We start from the raw sequence: 19,351 nt of genomic DNA, 5'->3' as shown, positions 1-19,351 counted from the left end.
ATGGCTGATACAAGGACCAGTGCATCATGTCAGTATCAGGTGAAAGTTGTGGAGTGCAATACATCCTGTGAAACAGGTTTAAAATCATCTGAAAAATATGTTCGGTCAACCCTTTTACTCAATAAAAGCATATTGGGGTCATATAGCCATAGGGTTGCAGCTCCTCAGTAGTATAATAGTAGTAAAAGTTGAACAGAGATGCTAAAATTAGCAACTAATTTTTCTATCTCTGGGTAACATCATACTTTCAGTGGGGTTACTGTACAGAATACTGAGGGCCAAATAATGTTCCTACTGACTTAAAGGAAGTTATGTATAACTGAAGGCAGAATTTGGTCCTAAAAGAACATGTCCATGGCATCCACAGTGGTTCACCATATATCTAGGGCAGAAAACAGAGCAGTCTTGTTTTTTTTCCCACAACCATGGTCTGTTTCTTCTTGTTTGCTAGCTCAGTTCAAGGTGGTCAGGGCAGGGTGAAATTGGAAGTGAACAAAAGTAGCATTGTCTTTGATGGTCATAATTCACATGGTCATGGACCTCTCCTAAGAAGTAGAGTACATCCATAACAAGGCTGGTTTCTAAGGAAGCCAAATAAAATTATAAAATAATCCTCTCTCCATGTTTATATTAATGATTCATTGCTTCCTGATCTTGCTCATACAGTTGGTAAAGTGTGGTGGGATATTAAGGGCTCCATCTTGTAAATAAAGAAATAGGAATAAAAACTATACTTTGATTTCAGTGAGCATCTCTTAGCCAAGACTCAAAACACTTGAAAAACAATGAACTGGCCTCCCTACAGCCCCATGAAGAGGGGGAGATCAAATGAATGGCAAGGAGAATGATTTTGCATGTTGTCTAAACAGAATGGGGAGGAGGGACAGAGAGAGAGAGAAGACTGTTTTAGGAGAATAAAACAATAGCCTGAATGGAAGATTTTGCTGTGGGGAAAAGTCAAATATAGTTCTTCCACAATCTTCCCCGGGAGCAGGAGGAAAACACCAGCACTCTCAGTATCTTGTCCCCAGCTGAACTCGCTGTCAGATTAAACTAACTGGAAGATGCTGCGTTTGCATCTTCGGTTACCTTGGCAATCCTCTGATATCATCTCTTCACCAAGGGCCAGGGCTGCAGCTCTCCATTCCATTGCAGGCAGGCAAAGAGACGTCTATGCTTTCTGCTTCATTATTGCTTAAATGTCTTTATTTCTAATTGGGAGGGGTTATGCTGCATGTCAGATATGTATTTGTAGATAGGAGTGAATGTTGTTCCTCGCTGGTAATGTTTTGCTGAAATATGTTTTTTATTATGAGAAAATCTCCTCTCTGAGTCCTCCAATCTCTTCCATTTTCACTCATTTATTTTTCCCCTCCCCCATCATACACTTCTCTGAGTTTCTTCCACATAGAAACTGGGCAGAATAGGATGAATCCTCTGCTAGAGCTTATTAAATACTACAGTTCACACCACCCTACGCAATATTAAAAAGTAGTTTAAGGAGCTTGCTTTTCTATCACTTCTGTACAGTGCACCTGCCAAACTCAGAGGTGCTGGATGATTCTGAATCTTCAGTTTGTTAGTGCATGCTGCTAATTCTAGACCAGTGTTTCTCAACCAGTGGTACGAGTACCCTTAGGGGTATTTGAGAGAGAGGGTTGCCAGGTGTCCGGTATTGAATCAGACAGTGTGGTATTTTCACCTCCTAAAATATCCGGTATTTTCTGAAAATCCTTAACTCGAAATAAGCTACACAAATTGAGCTACGTCAATTTGCATAGTTTATTTTGAAATAGGGAGCGTCTACACGGCACTTATTTCAAAATAGAGCACTCTTCCTCTGAATTCCCTGACTTCGTGTATAATGAGGATTACAGGAATCAGAGTAAGACGTCCTCCAGCTTGACAGTATTTTGACATTATTTCGAAATAACTGCCTGCTATGTAGATGCGGACTAAGTTATTTCGAAATAATGCTAGCTATTTCAAAATGAGGTTGCTGTGTAGATGAACCCTAGGTGAGTGCCAACATTGAATGTATCACCTCCAGTAGCAGATATGGTTTTTAATTTTTTCCTGAATATTTGGTATTTGTTTTTCTTTCTCATTGGGGCAAAAACAAGACCTTCTAAATGTTGTCATGAAAAAACCAGAGACAGCATCCCATTCCTGAATAGCTAATCACTGGGCAATTCAGGTAGGTCAGTGTGGTTTGTGTCCATCTGCCTCTTTCTCCTCACCCTACCATTCCATCTTAGCTGTGAGACTGATAACATTCCCACTACGTTTTGAACTGGCATTTTCCAATCACCACCACCTCTTCCCCAAAACTGTTACAAAATTCTATTGTTAAGCAACTTTCTTATTAGTTATTCTGAAAAGCCCCTTTGAAATACATAAATAATGTAAATCATTTTCTTTGGTGCATCTGTGAAAAGCTAATGGGTAGTACTGAGGATATGCAAATTTTTCTTGTACAAGTTCATAAATACATTTAAAATAAATCATCTTTGGAAGTTCCTGAGTCTCCCAGCTTGGTAGATGAAGAAGGAAAAAACAGAGAAACTAAATTGTTCAAATGTCCACCTTGTCAATCACTGACATGTTTGGTTTCATTTTGAGATTTTGGGTTCTTGTAACTGCTGCAAAGAATAACATTAATGTATCATCTTCTCAGGAAGCTCTCTCTTTATCAGGGAATAAAAATGAAAAGTTTCAGCTGAGGATTTTAGACCATGGCTTTTTAAGAGTAAAAAACTTATATAATTTTAAATAATAGTGCATAGTGTTCCTGGAGAAACCTTCTGCATTCACCATACAAACCAATCAAACAAGGGAATTTAAGTCATTTTTCCCAAATTTTTGATACCACTTGGGAAACCCTACTACATGGCCAATCTTCTAAACTATTTCACAGCACCTTACTCCAGGGGTATTTGAAGTCATGCTTTCCAAACAAAGTTATCATTTATTCTTAAAGCCAGGCCTCTGCTCAGCAACATTGGACAAGCTAGCTGTACCAGTGGTACTAAAAGATGGCCTTCTTGCTCACTGCATTCTCAAAAGCCACTATATTTTTCTCAAACTTTGATCAGCATTGAGCTTCAAATCTTAAAAAAATATACAGGATTCCAATTCTCATGAACTTTTACAGTACAAGTTTGATCAAAATGGGTGCACAGCAAAGACACAGCAGCATAAGGAAGAATGCAGTGTAAAATGCTAAGGAAACAGTTTTCTTTTAATTTGTATCCCTCAGTGCACTACTCTAGCAAACACAGAGCCCTCAAAACATAAGTAGAATCTGGCAATAAACCAAAACAGTTCTTAACTCCTGGGAACACCATATGTTCTTTAAAATATGATACAATATTCTTGGCAGGAAAGTCAAATGATTAAGACCCTTACATTACCAATACACCAGTCCATCACTTGTTTTTCCATGAGGCTGTATCATGAACTTTATGTCAGGTGCTTGAACAATTTTATAAACATTCCACAGGAGACTTCAAGGAAAGTAAATGAGATTACAAATTAAGGAACCATTCGGACAATCCTGCAATAAACAAGTAGTTTATTTGGCAAGTAGTTGTTTCCAGTGGTAAATAGCAAATTTTGGCATCAGCCATGCCTTGATAGGGCACTTGAAAACTCCCAAGTACTATATGCCAGACAGTCTTCTATTGATGCAGTGGTGTGGTAGTTGTGTTAGTCCAAGGATATTGAAGAGCTAAGGTGCGTAAGGTAATATCTTTTACTGGACCAACTTCTGCAGACCTGAGGAAGAGCTCTGAGTAGCTCAAAAGCTTCTTTCTCTCACCAGAAGAAGTTGGTCCAATAAAAGACATTACTTCATCCAGCTGGTGTCTCAAATGCCAATCAGCATTTTATTACTCTGTAATGTCACTCTGATACCCCCTACTTTCTGTATTATTTACAGTAGGAGCGAGTGTGTTGACAACTGATTTAGAATTAATTATTTTCCCAGATATATTAAGCTTTGTTTAACATTCTATATTTCCTATATATTGACATGAATCACCATCTTGTGGATATTTGAGTTATTTATGACAATATCAGTTAAAAATGGCCTGAAGAAGAGCTCTAGGTAAGCTTGAAAGCTTTTCTCTCTCACCAACAGAAGTTGGGCCAATAAAATATATTACTTCACTCAGTCTGTCTCTCTCAATTAACAAATTTGTAAATTGAAAGTTATCAATTTTTCTATTTCTTGTTACAACAAAACTGAGCAGAAAGCAAAGGAAGAAAAACTTCACCCAGTGGTTCCTTCATCAGGCATTACAGCGTGAAAGAGTTATGCACACAGTCCTACAGGAACTAACTATCTCCCGAGAGAGGTAAGTTATCACCGTGCTATTGATAAGGATATGGAGAGAGAAGTGAAATGACTTGTCCAAGATCACACAATTGTTGATACACGCACAGGCTTGTGTTGCAGGAATTGCTAGCTCCCAGCACCTAGCCCTGTGCCTTAGCTCACAAGACATTTCCAACATCTGAAAAGATTAAATTCTTAGTGGACTGAGAGTCTTGGACCTGTCATAGTCCCCAGGCTACAATATCTTTATCTGCTCTGGGTCGCCTTTGGAATGTTAGAATCAGAGCCTGTCTTTGCTGAACTTTCCTAGTATAACTAAATATGTAGATGTTATCATGAGCTTTCGTGGGCATAACCCACTTCTTCAGATGACTGGAGTGGAGTATTAAAAGTTCAGATCCAAGAATAAATAAAGGAAGGACTGGACTTTTAATACTCCAGTCATCTGAAGAAGTGGGTTTTGCCCACGAAAGCTCAGGATCCCATCTACATGTTCTGTTGGTCTTTAAGGTGCTACTAGATTATCATTGTTTTTTAAGTTTTTCTAGTTACAGACTAGCTCGGCTACTCCTCTGAAGCTTTCCTTGTATAAGCAACAAGTAGTCCTGTGGCACCTTATAGACTAACAGATGTATTGGAGCATAAGCTTTCGTGGGCAAAGACCCACTTTGTCAGATGCATGTAGTGGACTTGTCGCTTTTGCAGATCCAAACTAACACTGCTACCCCTCGGAAGCTTCCCTTGTATACTTGCTCATCTTATCTTCTCAGCTCCCCTCACACCATAATGTTGGACCCTTTGGCTATTCAAAGCCATGTTACCGTTGTCTTAGTGCAAGAATCCAAAAGAAGAAAAATATCACATATTTAAACTATGCTAAATATATTTCCCCAGCTCTCTTTTCCTTGAATCTTGAAATCCTGCCAGACTGGACAGGATGGCCTTAGATCTAATGCTGTCACTTGGGAGCCTGCAGGCAGCTCTCTTCTCAGCTTCTGCACCAGTTCCTTGCTCTTTATCCTCTTTCTGATACTCTCTTGACCTCAATAATTGGCACCCTGCCTTCCCTGGACACTGACAACTATGGTGCCACGTATCATGCCAGAAGCCACGTGGGTGGGAGATGATTTTTTCCCAGCTTGACTATAGGGGGGAGTCTGTCTAGAAAATTGCACAGCTGCCCATTTCAGCTGCTGCAGCTGGTTGTATAAAGTGTAATCCTGCTCTTGCTGTGACTGTTCCACTGGAGCCAATGATGAGTGAATCACCCAGGGCAATGCAAAGAGATTCAGATGTTCTTGCTACTCTCCCCACTCCCTGCAGCATTCCCTGGGTACCCTCCCCAGCCTTAGCTCTCCCAGCTGGACGAGTTCTTCATTTGATATGTAGCTATTCTATGCTAAGATGGCTTAGGTCATGTTTCAGGGATAGGTGCAAGGCCCTCATAACAGCACATAAGATTATAGCCCTAATATGGCTTCTGGTTACTGCTCAATTTGTTCGAGAAGCCTTGGAACTGCAGTACTTAGAAGGAGAACTCTGCCATCTCTGAGGCTGCTTCTCCACAATGATGCTACCGTATTCCCCACTCTGCTTCTAGTACTGCTCAGATGAGAGTTTTGATAACATTTAAAGGCTGAATGAGTCATCTGGAGACTTAGACACATCACAGAGCTGCAGAGCCATCTATTAGAAGGATTGCTTGGCTGGTCGGGATCAGAGTTGAAGTAGCAGCTATGATTTCATATTCTGAATTCACTAGGAGAAAATACAGCAGAGAGCAGAAATACCTATTCTGTCAGCACTCACCAGCTCCCCTTGAAGCCCGGCCTGTTCCGGAGCATCTCATCCTGCTCTATATGGTTTGTGAAGCCTGCGTACTGAAATGGCTGGTGCTTCCCTATAAATAGCTTTTGTGGGTTGTAAAAGCCTATCACCAAAGGTACTTTCAGTGCCAGTTGAGAGAGCGACAGGTCTGGTCTGACACCTTGTGGTCAGATCAAGGGACTGCCCAAACTCCTGGGACAGACCTTTCTGACTCACATTTGAAAGACTTAGAGAGCCTTGTAATTTTACAATCTTATTTTTGTTTCCTGTTTTAATGTGCTTGATGTGACACATAGGCTACTGTTTCAAAACAAGTAGGAAACAAACTGTTCAGGAGCTGCTTGGGAATGAGTAGCATTGTAACCCCTGGAAGCTAGGTTAGCTCTGGCATGGTGAGTGACGTGAAAGCAATATGTGCCTGTTAGCACATTGCAGAATCCAATAATCCCTCATCAGGATTCACTCAGTTGTGAATCAAAATATAACTGGAATGAACCTAGCGTAGGGGCCTGATCAGTGAAGATATTTAGGTGAAAAGTTTCTACAGACAATGTCATTTCATTGGCTTTATTCCTACTTGAGCATCCATTGGCTTGAGTATAAGCAGCATTGTCAAAAGTGCCTGGCTGATTTAGCTTCCAATAGGATTCAGGATCTTAAGCAACCTAGATGTTTTGATCCTTTTTACCCACAATTTTGTATTATGTGAAATTTTGTGTCTTGTGTAAGATTGATGCTTCCGGATCACAATGGCCAATTTACCCACAGGACAAGTAGACCCCAGCAGCATACCCAATAGGCCTCAATCCATAACTGGAGAGACTAGCTGTAGTTTAGTTCATTCCTCATGACCACCGAGTCTTTGGCTTCCTGAAGATTGATGAGAAAAGTTGCAATTAGCAGCTATGCCATTGATCAGCCACATCGGAGGATAGCTGTCAGTCACTACTGGACCCTAACCTCCATTAATTTATCTAGTTCTTTCTTGAATCCTGTTAAAATCCTGGTCTTCACAACCTCCTCTGGCAAGGAGTTCCACAGGTTGACTATGTGCTCTGTGAAGAAAAACTTCTTTTTTTGTTTTAAACCTGCTACCTATTAATTTTGTCTAGTGACCCCTAGTTCTTATATTGTGGGAATAAGTAACTAACTTTTCCTTATTCACTTTCTCCATACCAATCATTATTTTATAGACCTCTATCATATCCCCCTCTTAGTCTCCTCTTTTCTAAGTTGAAAAGCAGCGGCGGATTTGGGGCAGGGCAAATTGGTCTATTCGTATGGAGGAAGCCAATACTGCTGCAACTTGTTTTTTGGAATGAAACTGCTTCAAAGACTTGCAGGACTTCCATCATCTTAATCACCAGCAGATCCCTCCCAACAGCTTGATCATCCAGGTATTGCTATTGGAAGACGGGTTCATCTTACAGTAACCAACAGGGAACTGATGGTAAACAACCCCCTCCTGGACCATCCCCAAGCAATAAGCACACAACCAAAAAGAGTATCTTGCTGTATCAATGTCTGACCCCTGCAGTAGCATTGTTGTCCCTCCTGCTCTTTGTCTGAGGCATACATAAGCTAGTTTCCGAAGGGCTGCAGTACTTTAGGTGCAGTACTTTAGGGTGAAGGGTTTTGAGGCCTATCATATGCAGACGAATGGGAGGAGGTATCAGACTGGATAATTTGATGGTCCTTTTTGTCCTTAATCTCTCCAGGTGGTGGTGCACTGCTTTGTGTGCCTTGCTTTTAGAACACATGTATAACCCTCTAATATGTAAGGGTCATCATCAGGCCCGTAAGTACTTGGCACTCACCTAAACAGCTCCTATGAAAACTTGCAGGCCAATCTACGTCATGGGCATTCACTTGCACACACGTATAACTAGGTAGGGGGAACAAATATTTGGTCCCAATGCTCCCAGAAAGGGGGAGGGGCAGCACTGCCAAAATCATATCCAACAACTACAAAAGGAAGGATTTAGCTAGTGTGTCATATAATTTCACCTCTGGAGCATCTAGTTCAAATTCTAGGTTAGATCATGGGTATTTAGTGATTAAAATACATTATAAGGGTATGGGAGAACAGTATGGCTTTGATCAAAACTAAGTTCTCTTTACTGGTTACAGTATTACGAAGAGAGACCTATGTCACTGTCATACATAACGTTTAGGATTAAGTGGACAAGCATCTACTAGAACCATAAATATGAGCGGATCAGAGACAGGAGGGCAAGGCTATAGTACAGGGATGGCAATAAGTAGCCATGGGCCGGATGCGGTTTGCCCCTGCCTGGCCACCAGACACTTTAATTCACTGAGCGTCCACAGGTACAGATGTTCCCAGCTCCCATTGGGTTTAAGTCTAGAAAAGAGGAGACGGGGTGGGGGAAGGGGAATAACAGCTTTCAAGTACCTAATAGGTTAGAAACAGCAGGGAGAAAAATTATTCTCCTTAACCTTTGATGATAGGACAAGAAGCAATGGGCTTAAATTGCAGCAAGGGAGGTATAGGTTGGACATTAGGAAAAACTTCCTAACTGTCAGGGTGGTTAAATACTGGAATAAATTGCCTAGGGAGGTTGTGGAATCTCTGTCGTTGGAGATTTTTAAGAGCAGGTTAGACAAACCTCTGTCAGGGATGATCCAAAGGATTTTAGATAGTGCTGGTCCTCTCAAAGTTCCTTCCATTTCTATGATTCTATGTCAGAACATGTCAGTATTAGAGCTGAATGGGTCTAGTATTTATTTAATTTTCTTTCTTGATATAGGAATTTTGTACAAAGTTTCTGGTGTCAGATATTTCTAAATTACCTGCAAAAACGCTAGCGTTTTTCAGTTGCTTAAATAGCCCCAGGTATCATGATTAATATTGTGCCACCCAAAACCCTCAATCTGAAATTGTGCTTCTGTGGGCAGGCATAGAACATGGCACTCCTCCCTATTGGCCTAACTGGAACACCCCATGCTGTAGTGGTGGGCCCTAGGGCAGCTAGCCTGACACCTCCTCCACTCCGCCCCCCCGTTGGCAGGCCTGGTCATGCCATGGTACATACATAGCCTACGCCAATAGTATGTGCCTTGTCAATTTTACGTAGTCGTCTTTTTGTTTCTTGCAAGAATAAAGTTCTAATTTCTGATGCAGTAAGATCAGATTTTGGAGTGGGCATGCTCAAATTTACTTTGATTTAAAGTATTTCCCTAAGGTTTTTCCACATATAAATGAAATGCTAATTAAACTATTTTAATCTACTTATCTCCATTCAAGATCTGGCAGGTGCAAAATGGAGATGGATCAAACTTATTCTCTCCATGATTTATGCCTGGAGCTGCCTTAAAGCAAACATCTAGCTTTGAATGTGCATTCAGCACAACTTGTGTTACTAAGGAAGTGAAGCAGATTCCTAAATTATGAACAGTACATCAATTATTTATTGCTGAAATGCATCACCCAGGCTTTACCCATCAAACTGCAGGGGAGCAGCAAAGGATAGGTGAGAAGCCCTGCCTGCAGCCTGGGAAAGTGTGTGGGTGTTTCTCATTTGCATAAGTTTAAACCATGTGTTGGGTCAGTATGGAAAGCTTGGTATTAGTGAAGATGGGGTCACACAGAAACAGTTCATTTAACACACTACCCTTGGCTCTTGAAGGAAACTTACTTCTCAAGCTTTTAGCTGCTTAGCATGGAAATTGCATTGGATTTTGCTTGTCCTCATTTTAAAGTTTCTAAGGCTAGGTCTACATTACAAAGAAAAATCGGAAAAAGATATGCAAATTGTGAACCACAATTTGGTATCTTTTCCCACTTTACTTTCAAAAGAGGCTTTTCTGAAATTTGGCCTGGCTACACAGGGCCAATTTTCAGAAAAACCTCCTCCTTCCTTCTTCCTCATACAATGAAGATTACAAGGATGGTGAAAGAATGCGTCTGCTTTTTCGGAAATCGTTCCAAAAAAGCAGACACATTCTTTGTATGTGGCATAGCTTTTCCAGGATACCTCCCTATCTACTCCACCCACTGCCTCCTTCCCTATCCCTCTTCAGGGACCCATCTCAACAGACTGTGCTTCTTCAAGGAATAGAACATCTTCTCCAGCTCGGCACAACAGAACACATACCAACACAAGACAGGGGAAAGGGATTTTATTCCTACTACTTGCTCACAAAAAAAAAAAGCGGAGGATGGAGACCGATCCTAGGTTTATGCAGTCTCAATTGATTTATCCGCATACAATCTTTCAAAATGGCGTCTGTCACCACAATCATTCCAGCCTTAGTGAAGAGAGACTAGCTGTCCACCCTCAGTCTATGGGACGCATACTTCCAGCACACAGACGCTTCCTATGATTTGCAGTTCACCACTACCACTTTCAAGTCCCCTCTGGACTTTCTACAGCAACAAGAGGTTTTTTTCCAAGGTCTTAGTGGTGGCCACAGCACACCTCCACTGAAGGGGAGTCATTATCTTCCCATACCTGGATGACTGCCTACTGAAGGGGGTCTTTGTTTCAGGATGCACACTGGGTGGTTACAACCACCAGGGAATTATTTAGCTAACTGGGACTGAATTCAATCTTCAAAAATGCTCTTTGGCCCCAACACAAACCCTCGAATTCATAGGGGTCAAGCTTGACTGCACAACGGCAATTGAGTCACTGCCACTCGCCAGAGCTGCAGTGCTCATGGACTTGATAGAACAGGCACAACACAGTCCACAGATCTCAGCAAAGCTCTGTCTCCAGCTCCTGGGACACATGGCATCAGTTACATTCAAAGTACCCCAGGCTTGCCTACACATGAGACCATTACAAGCCTGGCTTTGTATTACATACAAGTCCCAGGTTCACCAAATAAGCAAGTGCCTGTTCATGCCAAACATAGTGAAAGAATCCCTAACCTAGTGGCTGGAGGTAGACAACACCTGCAAGGGAGTTCCTTTTCACCCCCTACCTCTGTCAGTCACAATAACCATGGATACATCACTATTAGGGTAGAAAGCGCATATTGGCCAACAAGTCGTCCAAAGCTGATGGAAACCAGAGGAGTCCAAACTCCACATCAACCTCTTGGACTTCCAAGTGATTCACAACAGCTGCCAACATTTTGCCAGCCTTATCCACGACAAGTCAGTACACATACTTACAGACAACCTGACAACCATGTTCTACATCAATTTCCTGGGCAGAACCTGCTCTTTCCCACTATGTTGAGAAGCAGTCCACTTCTGGAAATGGTGCATTTCACACAATATTCCCCTCAGAGCATCCTGTCTCCCAGGAAGGGAGACTGCCCTGGCAGACAATCTCAGCAGACTGTTTACCCTAAATCACAAATGGGAAATCAACCCAAGCATGTTGAGACCAGTGTTCAAACGATGGGGATACCTCACTATTCACCTCTTTGCAAACAACAATACCAAATGCAGCAAGTACTGTACCAGAGCAGGTCTAGGTCCCCAATCTCTGGGTAACACATTCATGATAAAGTGGGATGGAACGTTGATGTATGCCTTCCCACAACTGCCCTTGCTCCACAAGGGGATTCTGAAAATAAAACAGGACAGAGCCAGGATCATACTGGTAGCTCCAAACTAGGCCAGACAGACATGATTCCTTTTCCTACTTCAGATGATCCAAGTCCTTCCGTGGTGCTTCCCTCCAGTTTCCACTCACCTCACTCAGGACAGGGGCAGGCTTTGTCATCCCAATATCCAGAACCTTAACCTATAAGAATGGCTCATCACTGGCTGACCTCTCTAGAATCAAGGTGTTCAGATGCTGTACAAGAAATCCAATTCAATTCTCAAGGCCATCTACAAGAAAGATGTACATTCATAAGTGGCACAGGTTCACCCTCTGGTGCGAATCACATAACTTCTCACCTACAATAGCAGATCTTCTGGAAATTTTACAATATCTATTATCAGGGCTCGCTGAGCCTCAGCGTTCCATGCATATCCGGCATTCCGTGCATGTGCAGATCACCGGAACCCGGCTCTTCTGGGTTGTAATCTACTCACCACGGGCAAGTAGATTACAAAGATTGTTGAGCCCTGCCTATTATCTCTCAGTTAGAGCTTGCCCTCAGTTCTATAAGTGTGCAACTTGCCTTGATTACAGTACAGGCAGTCCCCGAGTTACGTGGATCCGACTTATGTCGGATCCGCACTTACTAACGGGGCTCTCTCCCTGGTCTCCAGCAGACCAGGGAGAGGAAGCAAAGCGGCGGAACACGCGGGCAGCCCAGACACGTCTGGGCTGCCCGCTGCCCGCGTGTTCCGCCGCTTTGCTCCCCGTACTCCTGGTCTGTAGACCAGGGGGACGGAGAGCAAAGCAGAGCAAAGCCGCGGAGCCCGAGGGCAGCAGGACAGCCACGGCGTATCTGGGCTGTCCCGCTGCCCCCGTGCTCCGCGGCTTTGCTCCGGGCGCCTATGGTACAGCAGCTGAGTGAGTGAACTGGAAGAGTGAGTGAACTGGAAGCCCTGATGATTGTTCCTCCTTATACCATATTCTACAAGGATAAAATTGTCCTCCACCCACACCCTAAATTCTTTCCCTAGATACTCACCTCAGTTTATTGCAACAAGCCCATATACCTATTTGTCTTCTTCCCCAAGTCGCACTCTGACAACAAGGAAACCATGTTTCACACACACTGGATCTCTGCAGAGCATTTGTCTTCTACTTACAAAAGACAAAATCATTCAGTAAGTCTACCAGATTTTTTTATAGTTGTTGCAGAGAGATTACAAAACATGCCCATCTCCAAACAGAGGTTATCCAAATTGGCAGAGGATTGTATCTGCCTCTCATACTTAACTGTGACCTCCTCCCCATCTCCAGCATGTATAAGGACACATTCTACTAGAACAATAGTGGCTTCCACTTAATTTCTCAAAAATGTACCCATCAGCGACATTTGCAGAGCTGCTACATGGGCTTTGGCTCACATATTTACACGACATTACGCCATCAACTCTTATTCAGCTATGGATACGCAATTCAGACATACCGTATCCATACAGACTTACCAGAGCTCCCTCCACCAGGCAAGCACACTGCTTCATAATCACCTAACGTGGCACACCCACAGGGACACTCCTTGAAGAAGAAAAGAGGGTTACTCACCTTGTGCTGTAACTGAGATTCATCAAGATGGTTGTCCCTATGGGTGCTCCACCATCCTTCCTTTCTCCCTGCTCTGTAACACCTCCAATTCTGGGCAGACAGGAACTGAGGGGTCAGTCGGCTGCACATGCTGGCTGCCCGCATGCACAGCTGACTGAGGGCACTGCTGTCTCCAATTTCCGACTAAAGATGCAACGGTGCCAAAAACACCTAAGGTGGAGCACTCACAGGGACAGCCATCTCGAAGAACCTCAGTTATTGCACAAGGTGAATAACCCTCTCGTCATGTCAACTCTGTTATGACCTCTGATCATGTACCAGAGACACTACAATTGTCCCTCCTGAGACAAATTGGACTGGTAAAGGATGAAGAAAATATTTTAGAATTATATTATAGAAAAAAAATTTCTTTAAAACAAGTGACAGCAGAACTATCCCAATCCACTGCCATGGTAGACACCAAAAGCTTTGATTAAAGACAGGACCATTTCCTACTCATAGGATGGAAAGAATTAGCCAGGTTTGGTTCCTGGAACTAAGTGAGCAATTTAAGTCTCTGAATTTAGTACACGCAAGCTACCACTCCTAAAAAAATCTTCTAAAAATCTTCCAATTTGAAATATGTCAATTGAGTCAGCACAAGGCAAATTTGCCACTTTTAGACTTAAACATACTACAAGTGGGAGGGAGAGATCAGGGAAAATTCTCATATACAGATTAAAAGTGAGAGGCAATTGCATCACTTAAATCAGAACAAGGGCAGGTTATTACTAGTCAAATACAGGTCAGTCCATGGGTGGTGGGTGAAGCTGCAGCATGTGGATACTCCACTCTGCTCCTTCCCAGTGCCCATCCCAAGGCCTCTTCTCACTGTTTTCCTCCTCGCCCTCCTCTCATTACTTCCCTTTTCTGCTCACCCCTTCCAGCCAAATCCCTAAAACCAAATGTAGCAAATAATATTCGGGGGGGGGGGGGGATGGGAGGGGAGAGGAGAACTAAAACAACCTTCTACAGTTTCTTTCTAAAGACAAATGGAACATGTTTTCCACTGCATGCCAGATTGTGAAGACCGGCCATGCAGAAGGTACCAATTATAAGCACTAAATATAGGAATAAAAAAATCCGTCACAGGGTTTTTGATATACACTGAAGCAGAGATTTCTTTGCAAACACTTTGGAGTGAGGGCAAATCAGCTGTCCTGCTGAATACAATATTAAACAGTGTTGAATATACGATACAGCTCCTCTCTGTTTTACATTTTCTTCATCAGTATTTCTAAGATGATTTTATCTTTTAAATGTACATGTGATGGGTGGGGGAGGGAGATGGGTGATACCCGCAGTCCTGCTGGGCATCCTCAGACTGCAGCCCAGGTATAAAAGCCTGGAGAGAGGCTCAATCTGGGCTGGCTGCTGACAAGGAAGGAGGTACTGCCAGAGCTCGTGCAGGTGAACCAACCGACAGAGGGACCAGACCTGGAAACTGGCCAGTGAGACATCGGCGCTACAGAGGATCTTGAGGAAGGACTCAGGAGAGTCCTGCGGAGTATGGTAGGAAGTAGCCCCGGGTGTGAGATCATTTCCCAAGGAGCTCAGCGTGTTGCGATGGAATTCTTCGCTGAGTGAGCAGAGGCTACCCTCTCCACCTCAATCCCCCAATCCATGGAGCCTGCACCCTCTGTACACTGACTTCGGCTACTAGGCCGCACTGCCTCAGGAAGAAGGGCGTTTATTAGTGACTTCAGTTACCAGGCTGCACTGTCCCAGTGAGAAGGGTGTTCATTAGTGATGCCAGCTCTTATGCCACATTGCCCCAGCAAGAAGAACGTTTATTAGTGACTTCAGCTACTAGGCCACGCTGCCCCAGTGAAAGGGTATTGAACACTGACTACTGGAGTTAGGCCCTATGGCCACAATGAGAGGGCCAGGAGTTTCTACTTGGAGAGAGATTGCTGGATGTGTGGGGTTGGGGCATAATTTCAAGACCCCTGAGGACTTGACTACTCCCCCCGGAGGTTGTGAGTGGACACCCCCGTGACAGTACTCTTAAGCCTTCATTAAGTAATCATTCCAGATTACTACATATTTATTTTAAAATAATGTCTTTGTTTCAGTGCTTTAATCGATCAGACTAGTTTAGTGTGTTCATAACAATGTATATTGCTTATAGAAAAAGAGAATACTAAGTTATTTTGTGTGATCTCCATAAGAATAGATGTGTTTATGAAATTTCACCATATGTTTATGTTAAAAAATAGGTTTTCAAAGATTTTAGGAAAAACAAAGGATTTTATATCTTACTAAGGTACTGGTTTTGATGAAAGTTTCTCTAAAAACTAATTAATCAAATAGTCAATTAAAGTAAGGAAAATGAATTTGTTCCATTATATGAAAGAAAAAGGGTGTTGTCCCTTTTGGGGTAATTTCAGAATCCAAACCTGAATCCAGTTCCAAATATTGAAAATGTCCCCTGCTAGTACCCAAACTAATGGTGTAGTGTAAAGACCAAAACTAAAATGTCGATTTCAATAATCCAAAGTACATGCTGTTGTGCATGAAAGATGCATTTGAGAATTATAGCAGAAAAATATTCTTAACAATTAATTAAAATGCACGTCTATTAGCTGCTATTCAGTTTTGGAAGGAAAAATCTTTCTTTAAAGCGCATAAAGCAGAATAGCCATCCCTGCTTCCTATACACCTTTCAATGGAGTGGAGTCACCACAGTGGTGCCTAAAGAGAAACTCTCTACTATAATCTTAATTAGAAAAAAGCTGTATCATGCAGATTACAGCAGAAGATTAGACTTGTGTAATGAGCCTGGGGGTCTTGTCCTTCTTCCAATTCCAGGAGAACGGGGAAGGGCAGAAGAAGACACAGGAACCTGGGACTGACAGAGACCATGGAACTCGGAAGTGCTCTAACTCTGGGGACAGTGGAGAGAGCTCAGCACTCCAGGTCAGCCAGATTTACACAGTGGAGAGATCAGTAAGGAAATCAAGAGCCCATCCTTTGTAAATCCTGAGATGGAGCGAGTAGCAGCCCAATGCAGAGCCAGAGAGAGCACAACTGTGCATGCAGCCTGAGCAGCAGTCCAGAGTCAGAAGAACAGTTGGAGCTGAAACAGCATCAGAGAAGGACTGGTGTTCATGTGCACTGGTCAAGGGAGAGTTGGGCCTCTTTCCCAAAAGCAATTAGTTAGATATTAAGAGCAAGACCCAGAGGGGGACATGGCCTGCCAGAAGAGCCAGACCCAAAGGTGGAGAATATTATCTGTTGCCTGCAGTCCCCTAGCATTAGCAGTGTTTAGGGTTGCCAGATGGTTTCAACAAAAATACCGGACACACTTGACATTACAGGCAGTCCCTGGGTTACGTACAAGATAGGGACTGTAGGTTTGTTCTTAAGTTGAATTTGTATGTAAGTCGGAACTGGTACATATTGTAGGGGAAACTCTAGCCAAACATTTTTTTTAGTTTTGGATAGCATAGGGAAAGGTTAACTCCCCTCTAATGTTTGTTTTGCTGTCTGTTCCCCTGTTCAGAAGATTTCACATCTATTTCTGTCCCTGTGACAAACTCAGGACTAAAGGAGTAACTCATCAAATACCAAACAGCTCTGCACCATGCTTTGAGCTAATAGCTTTATTTCCACACACCACCCAGGGTTCTAGGAGGAGGGTCCTTTTTTTGCTAACACAATGAGGCCAGCACTTTGTTTGTTTTGGTGGAGTCTTTGTTTGCCCAGGGAGCCCAGCATGTATAGGGGGAGAGGCTGCTTTTGTCTGCTGTTCGGCAGCCTGTTGCTCAGGGGAGGGGGCAGCCTGTTGCTGGCAGGGGGGAGGGGGGAGGCGTGCAGGATGCGAGGCCGCGGGGGGAGGGGGGGGGCAGCGGGCGTGGGGAGGCACTTTTCCTCTGCCCGGCAGCTCTGCGGGATCCCTGTCCCTGTGGCCAGCTGCTGCAGGCAGAGGTCAGTTGGAGCCAGCCGAAGAGGAGGAGGAGGTGGATTCTAGGACCCAAGTGAGCGAGCCCCGGGGACGCTGCTGCGCTCCGCTCCGGGAGCCCGGCATGTATAGAGGGGAGGAGGGGCAGAGAGGCTGCTTTTGTCTGTTCGGCAGCCTGTTGCTCAGGGGAGGGGGGGCAGCGGGCGTGGGGAGGCACTTTTCCTCTGCCCGGCAGCTCTGCGGGACCCCAGTCGGAGCCGACCCGAGGAGGAGGAGGATCCTAGGACCCAGGTGAGCGAGCCCCGGGAATGCTGCTGCGCATGTGCGGGAGTTGCCTCACCCCGTTCGTATCTAGGGATCCGACGTAAGTCGGATCCACGTAAGTCGGGGACTGCCTGTACATCACAATGTACATTACATCTTATTTCGAAAATACTAGACATTTATATTTTCTCATTTATATTTTTCCAATTTGTTTCCCAAAGTAGAAAGCTCAAATACTGGACTGTCCGATTCAAAACCGGACACCTGACAACCCTAGCAGTGTCACTACAGCATGGCTTGCTCCTGGAAGAAGACACAAGGCCCATATATATATTGTAACAGTAAACCAGTAACCAGGCTCTAAAGTGACTGGGAGTGCTCTTTATTTACACCAGAACTGTTTATTTGGAAATTAAATTGCATTTATTTTAAGTGACTTGCATATAGTTTAAGTGATTATGGATTAAAAGGGCAACAAGTGAGTTAGGAGTGTCCTGGAGTAAAGGCATCCTTGTCCCTGCCTAGAGTTACCCAAAGAGAAACTGGGGTAAACACCCAGGAAGTCTTGGCTCAATTATCTTTGTATCAGGCAAGTCCTGTTTGCATGGGAGCAGGAGGGAAAATAAAGGCGGATGGGTACTGGGGTGAAGAAATTGGAGTGAGAACTCAGAGCCTTTAATCGCTCAGTCCAGCAAGGGTACTATGTAGCTAGAGAAATTTCCCTATCACAGTTGGACAAACCCTCTCCTTGCACTTGGAAAATATATAGCCTGGTCATAAAGAGAAGACTTCTTGCTGTAGCATCAGATTTCTCATAGAGGCAGAAAAACTGTAGCTGCTGAGTTAGGGAGAAGGAGGCCCAAAACTTCCTTCCCCCAGAATGAATCTGTGAAAAGTCATGCTAAATGTATTTGGAAAATAGGCTCTGTTCCGGGGGGCAAACAGAAACGGTCCAACTCTTGTATCCTACTCATCAATGAATGCAGGGCTAGACTTCAATATCCTTACTCATGGTGGTCAGTATCTCACTCCATGAATATTCACAATGACATTTGTTATGACATATGAGAACATGAAGTTATGACATTCATTTGTTATGACATGCTAGAACATGAAGAGAACACGAAGTGTCCACTTTACTCATAGTAAATCATGGAGCTCTAGTGGTAGGATTTCCATTCTTACGGATTTCAGTCATCCCTGTCTTTTCCCCACATAGTTGTGTGGAGTTGGAGACAACAATGCATAGTATTCTCTTAGGGTACATTTAGGCTACAAGCTTCTTTCAAAAGAGGCTTTTTCGAAAGAGCTCTTTCGAAAAAGCCTCTTTTGAAAGAGATCGTCTAGACAGCCATAAGGGTTTCAAAAAAGTGATCCACTTTTTCGAAAGGCAGCACACAGGCAATCTGGATGCTCTCTTTCAAAAAAACACTGTTTGCATTCAAGAACGCCTTTTTTTGAAAGAGCTCTTTAGAAAAAAGGCGTTCTTCCTGATGAAAGTAGGTTTACCAATTTTGAAAAAACCTGCTGTGTTCTTTCAATTTAATTTTGAAAGAACACGACGGCAGTCTAGATACAGGTGAAGTTTTTTTAAAAAAAGGCCACTATAAAAAAACAAACTCAGTACTCTGGATACACACTGTATGTCTGTCATGGATCCTGTTATGAATTATGGAGAAGAAGGCTGGTCTTGTGGATTAAACCACAGGACTGAGAGACAACAGAATGGAATTTCTTTTTCCTTTTGCCCCAGGCTTCTTTCTGACCTTGGGAAAGTCGTAGCCCTTGCCTTCCTATAGTTCCCCTTGAATTGATACAGAAAAGCATTTAAGTGCTAATATAAACCATACA

At 43.3% G+C, this 19,351-nt stretch overlaps 1 protein-coding gene across 3 annotated transcripts in view; it reads left to right on the top strand.

The window, feature by feature from the left end:
• The window catches only part of ZFYVE28 (zinc finger FYVE-type containing 28), a 275,487-nt gene extending 256,369 nt beyond the window's left edge, over nt 1-19,118 (top strand). The window contains exons 13-14 of one of the 3 annotated variants that reach the window (XM_075930868.2): nt 16,144-16,251; nt 17,725-19,118. In XM_075930868.2, coding sequence (XP_075786983.2) covers nt 16,144-16,251; nt 17,725-17,853 — 237 coding nt within the window. In that variant the 3' untranslated portion in view covers nt 17,854-19,118. The remainder of the gene's footprint in view (nt 1-16,143; nt 16,252-17,724) is intronic. The other 2 variants (XM_075930867.2, XM_075930866.2) reach the window with 2 other exon arrangements.
• The last annotated feature ends 233 nt before the right edge of the window (nt 19,119-19,351 follow it).

This window comes from Pelodiscus sinensis, chromosome 4 (assembly GCF_052426305.1).
Source record: "Pelodiscus sinensis isolate ZL-2025 chromosome 4, ASM5242630v1, whole genome shotgun sequence".
NCBI classification, from domain to species: domain Eukaryota; kingdom Metazoa; phylum Chordata; order Testudines; family Trionychidae; genus Pelodiscus; species Pelodiscus sinensis.
Note: the sequence above shows the minus strand (reverse complement) of the source record. Positions and strands in the feature narration are given on the sequence as shown.